Source organism: Gracilinanus agilis, chromosome 6 (genome assembly GCF_016433145.1).
Source record: "Gracilinanus agilis isolate LMUSP501 chromosome 6, AgileGrace, whole genome shotgun sequence".
Classification (NCBI taxonomy): Eukaryota; Metazoa; Chordata; class Mammalia; order Didelphimorphia; family Didelphidae; genus Gracilinanus; species Gracilinanus agilis.
This window is the reverse complement of record NC_058135.1, coordinates 290,888,170-290,905,945: the sequence shown is the minus strand read 5'-3', so window position 1 is coordinate 290,905,945 and position 17,776 is coordinate 290,888,170. Positions and strand designations below refer to the sequence as shown.

The window sequence follows — 17,776 nt, the reverse complement described above, 5'->3', positions numbered from 1 at the left end:
TCGTGGAGGAGATGCTGTGGAAGTTGGTCCTCTAAGAGGGGGTCAGATTTTGGCACGAGAAGGGGTCAAAGGAATGAGAACAGCCCAGGTCAAGGTGTGGAGATCAAAAGATAAGGGATGGGATTCGGGAATGGCAGTGGGGGAGCCTAGAGGGGCCAAAATCCAGGCTCTGTGGAAAAGGATCACCCCACACAGGTAGGTAGAGGCCAGAGCACAGAGGGCCTTGAATGCCAACTAAGGAGTTTGGATTAATGTAGTTGTTATTTCAGCCATTGAAGATTAATGAGTAAAGGAGTGACATGATTCTCAGAATTTTGAATTGGAATGAGGATCTCTCTAGTCCAATTGCTTCTTTTTGTATGAGGAAATCTAGGCTCATTTGGGCAGGGTCTCGGACCCAATCTGGTTAGTGGCAAATCCAGGATTCTTTCTGTGTTGCCAGCCTTCTGTCTGCCTTGTGTGAGTCAAGTTGCCCAGTCTGGCCAGCTAGGGTGAGCTATCCACAGACAGGAGACTGTGTGATAATTCCAGTTTTTGGAAAATTGAATTGGATTTTATTTTCAGTTCTGAATCCTCTCCCTGCCCCTGCCCTTGTCCTAGCCATTGAGGAAGCAAGAAAAAGAAGAAAACCCATTATAAACACGGGCGGGTTGGGAAAAGGAGTGACGGCCATGTTATGCTTAAGAGCATGCCAAGCTAAGCTTTCTCTGGGATTCTGGCCACAGCTCAGATCAGACAGGGGAGGCAAAAGAGCTTGTTCCTACAGATGAGCCCTGTGGACCTGGGTTGCTTGTTACCAATGACTTATCCAAGGCCACAAAAGTGGTAATTGGTGGGATTAAAACCTGTGTACACAGGTGAAGGTCCTTATTACCAAGTGCAGGTGACCAGCACATGCCTCCCAGATTTAGGAGCTCAGGGCTTCCCACACCTTTTAAATATACTCTGACTTAATCCACTGCCCTTTATAACAGGAAAAAACCCAAATGGCTTTCCCCCCCATCACCCCTGGGGCCTGGGTGACCCAGTGACCCAGCTCACTTAGTAGAGAGATTGGTAGGGACGGGAGGGGAGGGAGGAGTGTTTTGCCTTTGGCCTTTTGGGGAGGACGAATTTACCTAATCAAGTCCAAATATTGACCTCCTCAGCCTCCAGAGCTTTCCTAACAATCAAACCTTCCCCACAGGGAGCCACCAGCACCATTAGGCCAGAGCTGGGCCTGACCTGGTGGCATCCACCAGCCTCAGTGTTCTCATGTGTAGAAGGAGCCCATAGGATCTGCTCCTCAGACTTCATGAAGGCAGACTGGGTAGACCAAGAGTTTCTGGGGCAACTGGTCCTTGGGCTCCCCTGTAAAGGAAGGGCAGGAAGTACAGTTTTCTTCCTCTGCCAGGCAATGCGATGAGACCCCAAAAGGCACAGCAGGGCGGTGAGAGGGGTGGAAGGTGCCCTTCTCTTCCAAGGGCGGAGAGGCCAAACCAGGGCCAGAGGCTTGAAATCTGATTTCACCTGTTGCACAGCTGCCATCATGTAGGGGCCAATGTGGAGTCACCTGCCAGTGTCTGTCGGGTTGTCAACCTTCCTGGGGAAGGAAGGGCAGGCCTTGGGCTCATGTCATCCAGTTGATAACAGTTTCAGGGCCAAGCCAGGAAGCCTCCTTTTTGAACATTTTTCCCTGATCGAATTCTTCTCTGATCTTTGTCTTCTCTTCCCCATCTAGTAGTTGTTCTGGGTAATCCCTGACTCGCATGTTGTAGAAAGAATTCATGTTTCAGGTAAGGGTTGAATCAGGTGACCTCTGAGGTCCCTTCCACCTGGCACGACCAAGGATTTGGATCCCTCTGCTCGGAGATTTCCCTCAGTTTGCCCTTGAGGGTGGGGCTTGTTTCATATTGTCTTGTCCAGTTGGAATGTGAGCTCTTTGAGGGCAGGCAGGACATGTAGTTGCCTGTCTTTGGATCTTCGGGCTCAGAGCTGGCCCGTGAGTGAGAACGGAATAAAAGCGTGCTGTCTTGGCTGGGAGAACACACCTCTTCTGAGATCCAAACAAAAGCCAAACGGCGCTGTGTGGTTCGAGAAGTGGGCTGTAACTGTTGGTGCTGGGGGGGGGGGGGAGCCCTGTTATGGTGAGAACACGGAGGACAGTCAGTGTCATGGACCCTTGGATGGCCTGTATGTCCCTAAGCCTCAGTTTCCTCCTTGTTAGTAAATTGGGATGAGAGCCCTTAGATTCTCTTCCTCTGGGTAGTGAGAGCCAAAAAGGAGCTAGATAGAGCCTCTAAAGCATTTTATAAATGACACGATCCTCCATAAAAGTCAGCAATGGAAAAAGAGGGCAGCTGGAGAGAATTCTGGGCTCTGACTGTGCGGCTCATACCCCTCCTTGGGCTGCCCGTTGGCTCTTCTGTGTGAGGACCCGGCCCGACTAGAAGCGTGTACAGCTGGGTCCTGAGCAAGGGGGAGAAGATGATGGAGACAACAAGGACAGAGAAAATCTATACAGCACAGATCTGAAAATCCATGAATATGAACATAGACAAGCCAGTTTGTGAGGGAGGGCCTAGGGGAGACCAAGAAAAGCTTCCTGCAGAAGCAACATGTTAAAGGAAGAGAAGGCCTCAGAGTTGGGGCAGGGGAGGAGAGAGGGCTCTCTGGGACTGGGGCTGGAGGCTTGTGTGGGGTCCTGGGGGCAGGGGGGAAGTAATGCCTGAGGAAGCCAGAGGGATTTAAAGGCAGAACAGAGGCCTTCCTATCTTACCCTGGAGTAGAGGTTCACAGAGTTTTGACAACTGTATTTCACTGTACACACAGTTCTTGCTTTACATAAATTCACATTATACAAATTTGGACTTTGCATAAAGAACTCCGAAAGAAATCTGTGTTTCCCCGAACACCTCTGTTAACTTTTCGGCGTAGCAGCGTGCTCTTCCCTGCTCCTGCCCCTTGGCTTAACGCGCCTCAGCCTCCCAGCCCCCCACCAAAAAACACAACCTAAAAACTGACAAGGAAAGGCTACTGTGGTGGCTGGATCAGAGGCTTAGCTTGAGACCTCCAGCACGGAGAGAGAAAGAGACCTTTGCTCTATTCTGCCCTTTCCCATCTGTGCTCCTGTCTCCTTCCCCCACGTTTGTCCCCCAAATGTTCTTCCTCTTGGTTCTGGCCAGGCCCCATATGCTGGGCCCCTCCCTCTACAGGTGCAGGGCCCCTTCCTGCCCCCCTCCCTTCACTGTCCATGGGCACGTTTGCATTACATAAAGCACACTTTAAGCAGGACAGTCCACTTCCAGAAAGCGAAGAACTGGGTGTCATTGGTTCCCTTTGTCATCCCTTTTATGCATTTAAAAACGTTTTCCTGAAAAAGGGTCGACAGGCTTCACCAGCTGTCTGCCACCCACTGACTATGGGACTGCAGGAATGCTAGAGGCAAGAGGAAGGATCCCAGGCGAGCTCTGCTGCTGCTGGAGGGCCCTGGCAGAGGATCTGTGGGCATGTGGGCAGGGCTAGGCATTTCCTTTGAGCACCCTCCCGACCCTTGATGCCCAAGGAACCTTCTGGATCAGGAGGCAGTGGGTAGCACAAGGAGCTTGCAGTCAGGATGACCCGAGTTTTCAGTGGAATAATAAGAGCACTTAGCTTGCAAGAGTTGAGAGAATAAAAGATCTTATTTCCAAAGTTCTTTGAGGTTTCTGTATTATTCTTAGAATCTAGTTTTACAGGTGAGAGAACAGGCCTAGAGATTAAGGGCACGGCCCCAGACACACAGGCAGCAAAGTAGTCCATCACCAATTGAGCCCCAGGACCCCTCACCACCTGAGGTGGAAGCTCCCTTCAAGGTCATCTGGGCAGGCGCCTCTCTCCCCTCCACTGTGCAGTAGAAGAAATGAAGTGACATCTCTAAGGTCACACCAACAGATAGCAACAACTGAGCTTGGAATCAAACCCTTTGAGAGCATGAGCTTTCCTCTAGCCCACTATCATGCCCTGGACTTTCTGAGGAATGGGTCACCTCTGCTGTTGCTGCCAAGACCTGGCCTGCTTGGTGCCACCATAGGGTTGGGCATGCCTTGATGCAGCCTGGCTGGTGTTTTGTCCCCACTTGGTGTCACCTGGCCAGAACCAGGAGCCCAAGGCAAAGGGGCCTCGGCTGGAAGAGGCAGGAGGAGGCTGGGGGGCAGGGGTGAAGAGGTTGGGATTTCCGCAGCTTCAAACAGCTTGACTTTTTAATCTTCATCACTCTTCTTATAGTAGCGAGGCCTGTTCTTAGAGTTAGCATTAAAGACAGTTCTTGGGCTGAATTGAAAGTCTGGTTTGGCTGCCAGTCAGACCATCCAAGGGAGTGGAACGTCTGAGCACTGCTAGAGAAGAAAGTATAGATGAGGGATATTCTTTCATACAAGGCTTGAGGTGTGATAGAGTTGAGGAAAATGTCTCTCTCCACCTTCCTTGATGGCCTTCTCAGGTGCCCCAAAAGATCTTCCCAAGTGACCAGCCTCCAAGCTGTGCTGCTCTAACCCTTCTCCCTCTTTCTTTCTTTGTAGATGTTTAAGTTTCATTTGGCCCCAAGGGGCCTGAGGCTCCTGAGTATCCGACATGCCTCTATAATGCCCCCCTCAAATACCCAACACATCAAGTACAAGCCCATCAAGAAAGTCATGGTGGCCAACCGAGGTGAGAAGGTGCCTCCCTTCCCAGCCCTCTTCCCCCTCTGACCTGGGGACAATGCCCAGAAATCCCTTGCCCCTTCCCTTCTCCTGCCCCACAGCCTCTGCCCATCCTAGAGCAGATCCTAATCTGTGGTTCTGGTCCTTCCCAGGTGAGATAGCCATTCGAGTGTTCCGGGCCTGCACAGAACTTGGCATCCGCACTGTGGCCGTGTATTCCGAGCAGGACACTGGGCAGATGCATCGGCAGAAGGCAGATGAGGCGTACCTCATTGGACGTGGTCTTAGCCCAGTGCAGGCCTACCTGAACATCGCAGACATCATCAAGGTGGCCAAGGTAAGCAGAGTGCCAGGGCCGAGAGCTGCCAAGAACCTGGGTGAGGGGAATGAGGAGTTAAACGAAGGGGCTCTGAGGGTTTGGATCCCCTGTAACTACTGCCTTGGCCTTCCCTGGACAGGAGAATAACGTCGATGCCATTCACCCCGGCTATGGGTTCTTGTCGGAGCGTGCTGATTTTGCTCAGGCCTGTCTGGAAGCTGGGATCAAATTCATTGGTCCCAGCCCTGAGGTGGTGCGCAAGATGGGGGACAAGGTGGAGGCCCGGGCCATTGCCATTGCTGCAGGTATATGGTGGAGTCTTGGGGGGGGGGAGCTGCCCGTGAAAGGGGCATCAGGGAGGCAGAGCCTGAGGGGATTGCAGTGGGAGGATTCCAAACCTTGTTACTACCGTGCTTCTGTCTTTTCACAGGTGTCCCAGTGGTTCCAGGCACAGACACCCCCATCTCCTCCTTACACGAGGCTCATGAATTCTCCAAAACCTATGGCCTCCCAATTATCTTCAAAGCTGCCTATGGAGGCGGGGGTCGTGGCATGAGGGTCGTACAAAACTTTGAGGTAAACAAGAGTTGGGGGATGGAAGCAGAATTATGGGAGTCAGGAAGACCCATCCTTAATATAGCCCATCATGGGTTTTACCTTCTCATACCTGAACCCTCCAAAAACCCTGACCTGAAAGTGCAGAGTGTTGGGGCAGAGCTATTGGCAAACCCTAGAGGAAGGGGGCCTGGATGGGTTGTGAGACCTAGAACTGGGGGGACCAGTCTCTGCCTTGCTCCCATGCTCCAGGAGTTGGATGAGAATTTTAACCGGGCTTATTCCGAGGCCTTGGCCGCCTTTGGGGATGGGACACTGTTTGTGGAAAAATTCATTGAGAATCCACGTCACATTGAAGTGCAAATTCTGGGTAAGTACCCCTTCCGTGGGCACTGCCTTCTGCCCCTTAGGAGGCCCACTCCAGAGCAGTGGCCCTTGGGAATTGGGAGCAGAGTGAAAGCCTGGATACTCCTTGGCTTCCCTACAGTGTCAGGGCCAGGAGTTTCAGGGTGAAAGTCTTTTAGGGGGCCTGGTGAAGGATTCTTGGGTTCCTGAGAAGTAGGAAGGGACCTTGGGGAGACTTAGAGGAGTCACAAACTGGGAAGTGAGCCCAGCTGTGTCCCTACCTCCAGGGGACCAGCATGGGAACATTGTGCACCTCTATGAACGGGACTGCTCAATCCAGCGGAGGCATCAGAAGGTGGTGGAGATCGCTCCGGCCACTCTCCTGGACACCCAACTCCGGAATCGCCTGACCAGTGACTCGGTCAAGTTAGGCAAGCAGGTACAGAGCCAAGGGCCCAATCGGCCTGGGGCAACTGGGAACAAATTTCAGAGAAGCCTGGAGGGCACAGTTATGGGGAGCCACGGGGAGGTGATGGAGAGAGAGGGAAAGGATTCCTGGGCTCTCCTAGCTTTGGGGCCATCAAGAATCCTGCAAGGCCAGAGAGAGAGAAGAAAGAGATTCCTTAGATGCTGTTGCCCCTGCCTCTCCTCCTCCTCCACTGCCCCGATGGCACCTGGCCCTAACTTGCCTGCCCTATGGACCCCACTCTAATTTGGTTTTTCCAGCCCAGCTTTAGATAACCTTTAGAATTAAAAAGGGAGTAAAGCTCTTGGAAGAAGGCCTCACGAGGTGGAGTCTGAAAGTCAGCCTTCCTCCCAGGAAGACCATTCTCTGCTCCCCTCCTGTCTGAGGTTTATCCTTTATGGCCCAGGGACCAGTACGCTTAGGTCATCACCTTTCAGTGGCATTGTGGGTGCTGGATCCCAGGCTCTCCGACCCCCAAGCCAGAACTGCCCCTTCCTCAAAGGCCCCAAGTGGCAGTAGCCTTCTATTCCCTCAGGGCACTGAGCTCGGTACCCAGGGGTACATTCCCAGCAAGGCTTCAGGGGCAATCCAGGCAGCCTCCCTCTTCCCAGGCTTCTTCTCTCCCTCTTAGTGCACTGTATTGAGCCTAGGATAAAGACCCCTCTGGTGTTGCCTGGAGGAGAAGAGGCTTGGACTTATCCCCTTCTGGGCCTTGCTTGTCTGGCTTCCTGGCCTCACTGGGCTCCTCCCACAGGTTGGCTATGAGAATGCGGGCACAGTGGAGTTCCTCATAGACAAACATGGCAAACACTATTTCATCGAGGTCAATTCTCGCCTACAAGTGGAGCACACGGTCACCGAGGAGATCACCCAGTGAGTGTGGCGGGAGAGTGAGCAAGCGAAGCCAGCCAGGGCTACCCCAAGGGAAGGGCCCCACCAGTGGGCTGCAAGCCCACTAAGGGCCTGATGACCGGCCAGGTGGCCCCAAAGGGAAAGCTACAGCTATGGTCAGCAGGGAGCTGTCCAGGAGCCCCAGGTGCTGAAGCGTTCAGTCCCAACCTAGCAAGGCCAGCTTTGGGCCCTGCCATTCTGACTGTCTGTCCAGTTCAGAGGGCTAAGGACAGCCTGACTCCCCACGACCCAGCCAACCTTCCTCTCAGGTCTGCTGTGCTTATGGGGAAGCAGCCCTCAGGCCACATGGGGCAGAGCCCATCCCTGTTTCACCGCAGCCCTTGGCCTCCTTCACTGGTCACCAGGCTATGTTACTGCCCTTCTTCAGTAGGATTCGACTGGTGGCTCCCTGGGTGTTAGGTGACAGAGGGACAAGGCAAAAACAGAGCAGTTCTTGTATTCCAGGAGCTACATTCTGCCTGGTGCCTCCTTGGTACAGGGCATTTTGGAGGAATGGAGCCTGCAGACATCCTGGTGCCCTTGGCTGGGTGCCTCCTTCCTACCATGGCCCAGGCCCAGGCCCAGCTGAGCTGACAGGGAGGTTGAGGGGGAGAAGGAGGAGAACCGTATCATGGGGTGGGGGAGGCACAGGTAGATCTCTATTTTCCAGGGCATTTCTCCAGCTGCTCTTCTATCTAATTTTGATTCCTCTGAATATCTCTCACTGCTGTTGTGGGAGGCAGGAGAGGGTGGGCACCGATGGGAGCCGGTAGCTGAAGAACCGGGCTCCGTGCCACAGGGGCAGCAGGGGGAGCAGAGGTGCCTGGACACCAGGGGTCCGGCCAAGCTGTGGATTTCCTCCATCCCTTCCCCCCAGTTTCTGGTTCTGTTGCTCGTTAGCTATTTGGTCTTGGGCTAGTCACTTCCTAGCTCTGGGCCTCAGTTTCCTCATCTGCAAACTGAGAGGACTGGCTTGGTTCATCCCAGATGTTTTTTTCCCTCACCCTTCTGTGCTCACTCTGCTGCCCTTTCCTGCAGTGTAGACCTCGTCCATGCCCAGATCCATGTAGCTGAGGGCCGGAGCCTGCCGGATCTGGGCCTTCTGCAAGAGAATATTCGAATCAGTGGTTGTGCAATCCAGTGTCGGGTGACAACGGAGGACCCATCCCGAGGCTTCCAGCCAGACACCGGCCGGATTGAGGTGAGGAGTGCCGGGTTTGCCTTCTGGCCCCAGGTCTGTTGGCCCTTCAGTCACCTGGCGGAGTGGCATCATTCCCTGCTTGGCGTAGGCGCTCCTTCTGATTCAGTTCCACAAGAGGCTGCAGGACATGCTAGTTCACTCAGGCTGCCTTCCTGGAGTTTGCAGTCAAGCTGGGGACACAGACTCCCTGTCTCGGGCAGGCCCCTACCCTGAGCCATGAGCACCAGAGGGAGGGAGAGAGGGACATGCATCTGCTCAGCTCTTCTCCAAGGCCAGTAACGGCAACCCCCTGCCCCAGCGCTAAGCAAACCAGACACAGTCCAGATGAGGCTCAGCAGACGAGCCAAGTTCTTAATTGAAGGATGGTCAGACCAGCCCAAGAGCCCAAATAGGGCAGGGCTGGAGAAGACTCGAGGAAATAGGTCTCCCTTTTTTCTCTGCAGAGGTGAGGGGTTGCGGGTGTGCCGTGTAGCATACAGACTCTGTGAGATACAGGGAAGAAGTCAGTTGGTTTTGCTGAATTTGGTTATAAATGTTTGTTAAGAGGGATAGTTCTTGGGTAGGGGAGGAGGAAGACAGAGAGAGATGAAAGATTAAAAATCTGCCCCTCTCCCCCGCCCCCCAAAACCAGAGCTGAGGGGCATGGAGAAGGCACGCTCCATCCCAGGGCACGTGACTTGGAAGCCTGAAATGAGCAGATAGTGCTGAAGGTCCAGCTGGCAGATTGGGGAACTTGGCTAAGGGAGCCCACCGGGGCCCGCTGAGGTCAGACAATCTCACCCCAGATAGCAGCAGAGCTGACTGCTCCCGGCTCCAGGCTCCAGGCCCAGGGACAGGGGATGGCAGCCACCCAGATCCCTCTGATGGAAGCAGAGGGGCAGTGAGGACAGAGGTCACCAGGCCTTCCTGGTCACTGGCCCACTTGTCCTTTGCACCTGGAAACAGCTCCTGAATCCGTCCCTTTCTGCATTCAGCCCTCAGCCTTTATGGTTCCTTCGCCCTCTGAGGCCTCCCTCGACTGTTTTCTGAGTGATGTGCCCCTGGGCCCTGCTACCTCCCTTCTGTCTCTCACCACGGCTAAGAATACCTCTGTCTTCTGTGTGTCAGCAGAGCAGCTGCCAGCAGAGCTCCTGACATCTCCCCAATCTGGCCTGGCCCCTCGGGAGAGCCCAGAGAGGAGAGGAGGATCTGCAGAGCAGGACCCCTGACTGGCTGAGAGAAGGATGGGGTGGAGAAGAGACGGGTCAGAGACCAGGCCCTGGGGGAGCCCCCTGAGCCTCAGTCGCTCCAGCCCCCCAAGGGCCTTGGCCAGGAGGCTGTGCTTCTCCCGCTCCTCCTCATAGCCTGGCTCACCACAAAATATTTTTAGCTGACAGTTCCTGCGCACACTTGAGTGCTTCCCCTTAAATATTTTATTAAGTTCTTCTTTATTGAATACAATAGGCCTCTGCTCCTGAAGGATGGAGCACAGGGCATTGGGTGCCTCTCTCTGGGGAAGTGCCGCTGCCCCCTCCCTTGCAACCGCAGATGTGTGTGTGTGTTCATGTGTGTGCATATGTGTGCACGTGCCCCATCTGCCCTTTGGTCTCCGGCTCTGCCTCGCACTCCTTCTTAGGGCTGTTCTGTCTCTTGGAAGCAGATTTGTCTCGGCTTCTCTTTATCCATCAGCCCTGAGAACTCGGCCCTCTTTCAGCCTCATCCTGGCTGCAGCCTCCTGCCTGACTGTCTCCAAAGTCTCTTCACCAGCTTCTTGTCCATCCATTTTCCCCCTGAGTGCTGCATGTCTTGCTGGCCTTGTTCTCCTTTGCTATTTCTCTGTCTCTTTTCTCTCTTTCATTTTTTGCTCTTCTTGTATTTGCTGGGTGTCCCTACTAGGGATTCCCTTAGTAGGAAGATGACAGAATGCAAAGAAAAGAGCTTGGTATTGGGTTTTACTGCCTGGCCTTTTACTCACTCTCTGGGTGAGCGACCCTCTCAAAAGCCTGAGCCTCTTCTTCTCTAAATGGGGAGGGCTGGCCCTTTCCCATTTGAAATCTATGATCCCTTCTTAGATGCCCTGGGCTCCTCCAAGGCCTTGACATGTCTCACGGCCTTGGGTGATCATCGGTACTCCCCTTGTTTTCAGAAGAGAAGAGAGGCGTCAAGAAAGGCCCAGTGACCAACCCTCTGATCTCTTGCTCGCCCAATCAGATGGCCTTGGTTGAGTCTTCTTCCTTCTGGCTCCAGTCCTCTGACCTCTCCTTCTGCGTCCCCCCTTCACCCTGGTCATGGCTCCCCTCTGCATGGGTGCATATGTGGAGGGGGGTGTCTCCTAAGACTTCTTCCTGAGCCCCCTTCTCCTTTCCTTCTGGTCTCTCTCAGTCTTCTGGGGAGAAGCAGTATCTCCAGGCACTGATTCCCAGATCTCAAGCTCAGCCCTCGTGTCTTTCCTGAGCTCCAGTATCTGACCAGCTAGAATGGAATGTTCCCTCCTGGCCCCAACAGAGCTCATTTCCCTTTCCTGAAGCCCTTCTCTATTCCTGACTTTGCTGTTACTTTCACGGGTGGCCCTGGTCTTCCAGTCACCGGTCCTTCAGCCCACCCCTTTCCCACAGGTTCAGGCAGGAGCCACATCTTGTGGCTTTTACCTTCTTTCCTAAATGTCCCTCGTCCCCTCAGGTCTGGACTATGACCGTGGCCGCTGGGGATTTCTCCCTACTTGGGTCCATCCTTTGTTCGGCCACTAAAAGGATCTTCCTGAAGCTTACATCTGACAGTGTCATCCCCCACTCAGTAAACTCCCTCTAGGAGCAAACCCAGAATTCTCTGTTTGGCCCTCAAAACTCTTCATCCCCCACCTCTCCTGTGTCTCTGCTTCTCTCTGCACTCCGCTGTGATCCAGCCAGGACCCCCCACTCCTCCCCTGGCCTCCTTGCTGTTCCTTAGACCCAGCACTCCCATTGGCTTGGCACAGCTGCCCTCCATGCCTAGAACACTCTTCACTCCCTGGCTTCACCTTTCCTGTTCTCCCCTCTGCTAGTGCCCACCCTCCCTTTGAGGTGACCCCCACCCAACAGAGAGCTTCAGATGTGGCCTTCCTTGCTAGTTGGAGTATGAGCTCCTCGAAGCTGTGGCCCTTAGCATAGTGCCTGACAGGAGGAAGAGCTCAGCTGGTGCTTCTGCATCCTGGTACCTGTGATGCTCCCTCCTGGCTTCCTTGGCCTCCTCAGCTCAGCTAAAAATTCCACCTTCTTCAGGAAGCCTTCCTGAACTCCTTTAATTCGAGTCCCTTCCTTCTCTGGATGATTTCCAGTTTATCCTGCCTGTTGTCTCCCCTATTAGCCTGGGAGCTCCCTGTGAATAGGGACTGTTTTTTGTCTTTCTTTGTATACTTATTAGCTGTGTGAGTCCCTTAACCTCAGTTTGCCCCCATTTGCTTACCTGTAAAATGGAGAGAATTAGAGCACTTATATCTCAGGATGGTTGTGAGAATCAGCCCAGAGTCTGGCACAGACTAGGCAGCTGGTGGCACTCTAGTGGATACACCTGAACTCCAGTCTTGCCTCAGACACTTCCTGGCTGGGTGACCCTGGGCAAGTCACTTAACCCCCATTGCCCAGCCCTTATTGCTCTTCTGCCTTGGAACCGATACTTCATATTGATTCTAAGACAGAAGGTAAGTGTTTAAAGAAGAAAAAAAAAGGGGTTCATGTCACAAGGGATGTTTGGAAGGTAAATGGGTGAGTATTCAGGAAGAGGGATGGCTCGAAAGGAGAAAACCGAGGCTACCAAGAGACGCAGCCTTTGACCCCTGCCTTTGCCCTTCTGGCATACAGTAGGGGCTTGCTTAACACCTGCTTGTTGACTGACCCATAGTGTCTGTGCCCATTGGTCCTGGGAAGCCAGGAGGGCACCCACATGTCAGCACAGATCCCTGTGTCACTCTGTGTCTGGCTTTTCTCTGGCAGCCTCTCCTCCCTACGGGCTTTTCTCAGAGAGCAGGAGGAGGAGGAGGAGATGCGGGGGTTGGGCCCCTGGGTTCATGTGCAGAGTGTCACGAGCCAAAGTGAGGAAGATTTAACCCTTCAGGGCTCTGGAGTGAGCCTTGTGCCTCTGTACCAGGTCCCTCCCACCCACAAGGACCAGTCACTCTCCTCCCCATCCCATTTGAGCCCTCCGGTTCCTTTTGCCACTGACTTTGCCCTTATTTCTACCAGGTGTTCCGTAGTGGTGAGGGGATGGGCATCCGCTTGGACAATGCCTCTGCCTTCCAAGGGTCAGTCATCTCCCCGCACTATGATTCCCTGTTGGTCAAAGTCATAGCCCATGGAAAGGACCACCCCACAGCTGCCACCAAGATGAGCCGGGCACTGGCTGAGTTCCGGGTCCGAGGGGTAAAGGTGAGTGTTGCCAAGAGCTGCCTTTTCATCTCAATCTCTAGTGCCCTCCAGGGTCGGTAGGGGGTCTTCACACACTGCATGATGGCTTGGGCACCAGGTTTCTCTCTTGGTCTTAAGTCGGGCTGCCTCTTGTGACCTCCTGGCTCACCTAGCTGTTTGTTAGACCCAAGCCATGGAGCTTTTCCTGAGTTTCATTCTCAGAAGGCTGCCCAGGCAGGCTAGGAGACTCCGTTCTGCCCTCCAGGGATGGGCCTGTGGACAGCAGATTGCCAAGTAGCCCCACTAGAGGAAGATGGCACCCAAAGGGCTCACTATCTCTTCTGCAGATGTTCTCAGGTGCCACAAGCCCCCTTGGGGGTGCTCTAGGCCCTTCTGATCCCATCTCAGGGTTGTTGGCCATCCCCATGAAGCCTGGATTGGGGGCTTCTAGCTTTAGGCCTCTGGAGGCTGCACTCACCCCTCTGCCAGCCCCACATATGCTGGGCTGGGGTGGGGGTACTCACTATGGGGCCGGCCTGGTTGTGACTTGGCCGTCCTTGAAGCAGCCCCACTCCCTCTCCTCAGCCCCCAGGCTCTTGTCTATTGTGTGTCCTAATTGTTTTCTCTGCCCTTTTGGGGGGAAAGAGAGGGAGCAAGAGGGGCCCTCTGTATATCCTGTCCCCACTTGTTGAGTCAGCCCAGGGTGGGCGCTGCACTGTAGGGCATCTCTGCTGTGACACTCCTCTTCTCCCCTCTCCCTGAGGTCCTCGCTCGGCCCCTCACAGGGCCAATTTGCTGGGCCACAGCCGATGGCACGTGCGGCCTTCTTTTCCTCCTGGGATGGCAGCTCATCACTATGGTGGCCAAGGCCTCCCTTCTCCAGCTGCTGCGGTGATGGGTGCCTAAGCCCCTGGTCAGCATGGCACACCAGAAGCCTCCCCTGCTGAGGGTCACCTGCTAGCCTGGCTCAGCTTCATCCACTCCCTTCTTCTCCTTGGGGACAGTGCAGGGGTAGGGGCATCACCTGGGCAGTCTGTGGCCCCTGTATTCTCCCTGCTGCTCTGTGGCATGACAGCTTCCCTGATGTCTTCAGAAAGGATCAGCCAGGCTGGGGTCACCAAAGGTTGGCTGCCCACCCCAGGCAAGACAAACCGAAGGAGAGGGAAGGGAAAGGCAGAGCAGGGTGCCTGCCACCCCTGGCTCTTCCTCCTCCTCCGTATTTTTCTGAGGGATCTTTCAATTCTGTGTCTGGAAGCCACTTGAGACTGTCCAAAGGAGCGAGTGACAGGCCCCTCTTAGGACGCTGGCCAGGCCTTAGAGGAGTGTGCTTGGTCTTGGTGTTCCGCAGGCCCCAGCCTGGCTCAGCCTTTGGCACCCCAGCGTCGCTCCTGTCCTCGGCCCAAGCCAGGTTACTGGCTGAGCCCTGCAGCAGCCAGCCGGCATTCACAGAGCCTGTGTGCCGGCCACTTCCTCCTTGTCCTCCGTTCTCTGGAAGATCTAGTCTGTGGCTGTGGAGCTAGGAGAGAAACGGCTGCATTGTGATGTAGGCAGGCAGGGAGCTCTGGGGGCTTGGCCGGGGCACCTCTAGGCCTCCAGGGTAAAGGAAAACTGGCAGTCCTGAAGGGGTCACTTTTGTTTCCGTATCTGGCCTCTGCCCCCTCGGGCTGTCAAGAGCCAGGCGTCCCTCTGTCTCCCAGCACATAGGATCTCATCCCAGGCAAAGCTGGAGGGGATCCCCAGAGACAATCAGACCAGAGCTCCCCTGGGAAGCAGAAGCAGGGCATTCTGGGCAGGGCACAGAGCTGGAGGCTTCTTTCCCACTCATTATTCCCCCTTTCAGTGATGCCCAGGCCTCAGGGTTCACTGATCTGGAGGCAGGGACCCCCAACTCCAAGAACTGGGGGTCTTTCTCCTGGCCTCATCCCAGCTGCCGTCTTTTTAGGGTCTGCTCTGCCCACGGGCAGCTAGAAGCACAGAAAGGGGAGGGGTCTCCGGAGCCACCTCCCCTTCCCAACATGATGAGGCCAGAGACGAGCTTAGGTGTCCCTGGCATTTTTATTAAGAATAAAAACAAGAATCCAGGCTAATTCCCTGTAGCCCGTTGCCCCACAGTGCTGTGAGCACCTCTTATCTATGGTTTCCGTCCCCCTCATCGACATCTGGAGGGGGAGATGGGATTAGGGAAAGGTGTTTTTCTTCCCCAAATTACAAAGGGGGAACTGAGGTACAGAGAGTTAAAACTGGGATGAAACCCCAGAAATCCAGACTCCTCAGCCAAGGAGTGCTCCCTCCACTCCATGCGCTTCTTCCCACTGGTGTCTTGGCCCCTTACCCCTAGGCCCCATGTCCTTGAGGCCCGCTCTGACCCCTGCTGCCCCTGCCAGGCTCTCCGGGAATGAGATCTGATCCCAGAGACAGGGGAGCTTGAGAGAAGGGAGGCCCAGCCGCCCCCTCCTCTTCTCCCTGTCCTTGGCCCTGGAAGCTCCGGCCTCCTCGTCCATCCCTCACACCACGCTCTCTTCTAGCCGCTCTCCGCTGCCCCCAGCCCCTCGGCACCCAGCCCCGAGTAACCCACCGTGGACCGAGTGGCTCCTCCGAGTCCAGGCCCCACCCAGGCGCCGGGCATAGCCGTAGCACCCGCCAGTCTCTCCCAAGTCCAGGGAGCAGCTCCGCTGGGGACGGGGCGGGGGGCTCCGGGGAGGGTGAGGCTTCGGGACGGGGCTGGGGCCTCCTCCGTTGGTTTGGGAGTGCACATGGCTGAGCTTGAGCGGGAGGCGGGCGGCTCCGGCCCCCCGGCCCCGAACCAGCAAGGCCACCGTGAAGACCAGTAAGGCAGCCACCAGGACGCCCCCCACTGCCACTGTCAGGGTCCCCCCGAGCACGTGGGCCTGCAAGGCGTGGCACAGGGGCATGGCTGGCAGTGTAGAGAAGTGGGCGCAGCCCAGCAGCCTCGTAGCTGTGAGGTCAGAGGGCACAGCAGCAGGGGACAGGGCCAGCAGGCAGAGGTCGTAGTCAGCCCCGGGGACCAGATGCTTCAGCAAGAAGTGCCGGCTGGAAGCCGGGATGATCCTGCGGGGGAGGAGAGGTCAGTGCCACGGGCTGGCCTTGCACAAGCCTCCCAGGTGTGCCCCCCCCCCACATGTGGAGATGCAGGCGGGTGTGGGGGAGCCGGGGAGGAAGAAGGGAAGAAGAGGCCGAGGGAGCCTGAGACATGCCCGGGGCTGGATGGAGAGCTGACTTGCCCCATGGAGGCCCAGAGGCCGCCCTGGCTCCAGCCTGGGAGGACCCAGGCCAGCGGCTCCAGGAAGAGGATCCCAGATTTTCCCTCCTTCCAGGCGCCCCCCCCCCCACCGCCTCCAGGGCGGCTCTCACCGGTAGATGAGGGTCTCGTCCTCGCTGCTGTTGTATTGAATCTGGAACATCCAGATGGGCTCTTCCGGCCGGCCTGGGCCCCAGCTCACCAGCCCCGACGTGGCGGTCACCTCAGACACTTCCACGGCGGGCCCCACCTCCTGGGCCCCTTCCCCCTCCGCGGCAGTCCGGGCAGAGGCCGCGATGTCCGAGGGCCCCGGCCGGCCCCCGCCAGCGCTCCCGTTCCCGCCGTGGGGCAGGGCCAGCACCCGCAGCTCCACCCGGGCAGTGGCCTCCCCCGCAGCGTTGGTGGCGATGCAGGTGTAGTCGCCGGCGTCCCCCGCCCCCGTGACCCCGATCTCGAGCGTCCCGTTGGGGAAGGCCTGGGCCCGGGAGGAGTTTCCCACCAGCCGGTCGTCCGGCCCCACCCAGTGCATGGTGGGCGCGGGGTCTCCCAGGGCGCGGCAGCGCAGCAGGGCCCGCTGGCCCTCCAGCACCCACAGCCGCTGGGTGTGGCGGGCGATGAGCGGCGGCTCGCACGAGAACTCGCCCTCGGGCACGGCCCAGAAGTAGCGGCCGGCCAGCCCCGGCGGGGACGCGCACGTCTCGAGGTCGTCGGGCCGCGCCAGGCGCCGCAGCCACAGTAGCTCGCAGTTGCAGTGCAGCGGGTTCCCTCCGAAGCTGAGCACTAGCGGGCTGGGCGAGGCGGCCGTGTCCAGGCCCCGCGAGAAGATGGGGTCGGGCGCCAGCGTGGCCAGCCGGTTGGAGGTCAGGTCGAGGCGGGAGAGCTGGCCCAGCTGCGCGAAGGCTCCCGGGGGCAGCGCGTCGATGAGGTTGTGGTCCAGGTTGAGCGTGTGCAGCACCAGCATGGCGCCGATGCCGGCCCAGGGCACCTGGCGCAGGTTGTTGTAGGACAGGTCCAGGTCCTCCAGGCTCTCCAGGAAGTCGTCGAAGGCGCCGGGCGCGATGCTGCCCAGCTGGTTGCTGCTGAGGATGAGGTGCTGCAGGTTGATGGGGCCGCGGAGGCTGCCCGCGCCCAACTCCGCCAGCCTGTTGCCGTCCAGGTGAAGGGAGCGCAGGCTCTCCAGGTCCCCGAAGGAGCGCGCCCCGATGCGGTTGATGGCGTTGCGGGAAAGCGTCAGGTCCACCAGGCCCGTCATGTTGCGGAAGTCCGGGGGCGCCAGGGCCTGGATGAAGTTGTCGGCCAGCCGCAGCTCCACCGTGCGCCGGTCCACGTTGGGCGGCACGAAGAGCAGCCCTCGGTGGGCACACAGGGTGCTCAGGGACTCGGAGAGGTTCTGGCAGGTACAGGGGAGGGGGCAGCCCAGGGCCCCGCTGGCCAGCAGCAACAGCAGGAGCGGGGAGGCCATGGTCAGCACCCTGCAGCGAGAGGGAGGGGGAGACAAGGCACCGGGACGGGGTGGTACCGCACGAGCAAAGGTCAGGCCGGGGGCGAAGGCTCTCAGGCTGGAGGGAGGAAGGGGCTCCCTTTACTCGGAGTCCTGCTCATCCTCCTCCTCGGGCTTCGCCGCGAGCCAGACCTGGGGAACTTCTTTCCCGCGATCTCTTTGGAATCTTCCCCCTGCCCCTCCCCCTCCCCGCCCGCCCAGCCCGGGGCTCCTCCCGATG

General features: G+C 56.9%; 2 protein-coding genes across 2 annotated transcripts in view; one reads left to right on the top strand and one right to left on the bottom strand.

Annotated features, from left to right (window-relative positions):
• PC (pyruvate carboxylase) overlaps nucleotides 1-17,776 on the top strand; it is a 49,526-nt gene that overhangs the window by 13,276 nt on the left and 18,474 nt on the right. Inside the window, exons 2-10 of the mRNA XM_044681294.1 lie at nucleotides 4,539-4,668; nucleotides 4,814-4,998; nucleotides 5,120-5,285; nucleotides 5,411-5,556; nucleotides 5,788-5,905; nucleotides 6,168-6,319; nucleotides 7,101-7,219; nucleotides 8,276-8,438; nucleotides 12,635-12,817. Of these exons, the coding sequence (XP_044537229.1) occupies nucleotides 4,539-4,668; nucleotides 4,814-4,998; nucleotides 5,120-5,285; nucleotides 5,411-5,556; nucleotides 5,788-5,905; nucleotides 6,168-6,319; nucleotides 7,101-7,219; nucleotides 8,276-8,438; nucleotides 12,635-12,817 (1,362 nt within the window). The remainder of the gene's footprint in view (nucleotides 1-4,538; nucleotides 4,669-4,813; nucleotides 4,999-5,119; nucleotides 5,286-5,410; nucleotides 5,557-5,787; nucleotides 5,906-6,167; nucleotides 6,320-7,100; nucleotides 7,220-8,275; nucleotides 8,439-12,634; nucleotides 12,818-17,776) is intronic.
• Nucleotides 14,833-17,517, bottom strand: LRFN4 (leucine rich repeat and fibronectin type III domain containing 4). The gene is made up of 2 exons (XM_044681295.1): nucleotides 16,169-17,517; nucleotides 14,833-15,865 (listed from the first exon to the last, which is right to left on the bottom strand). The coding sequence occupies exons 1-2, from the start codon at nucleotides 17,515-17,517 to the stop codon at nucleotides 15,301-15,303; spliced, it is 1,914 nt and encodes a 637-aa protein (XP_044537230.1). The 3' UTR covers nucleotides 14,833-15,300.

What these genes read in the sequence shown, in the direction of transcription:
- LRFN4 (XM_044681295.1), bottom strand. Translation starts at nt 17,517, where the DNA reads ATGGCCTCCCCGCTCCTGCTGTTGCTGCTGGCCAGCGGGGCCCTGGGC. An exon ending in GACGAGACCCTCATCTACCG is followed by an intron (nt 15,866 to 16,168) that starts GTGAGAGCCGCC and finishes CCTCCCCCGCAG; the next exon opens with GATCATCCCGGCTTCCAGCC.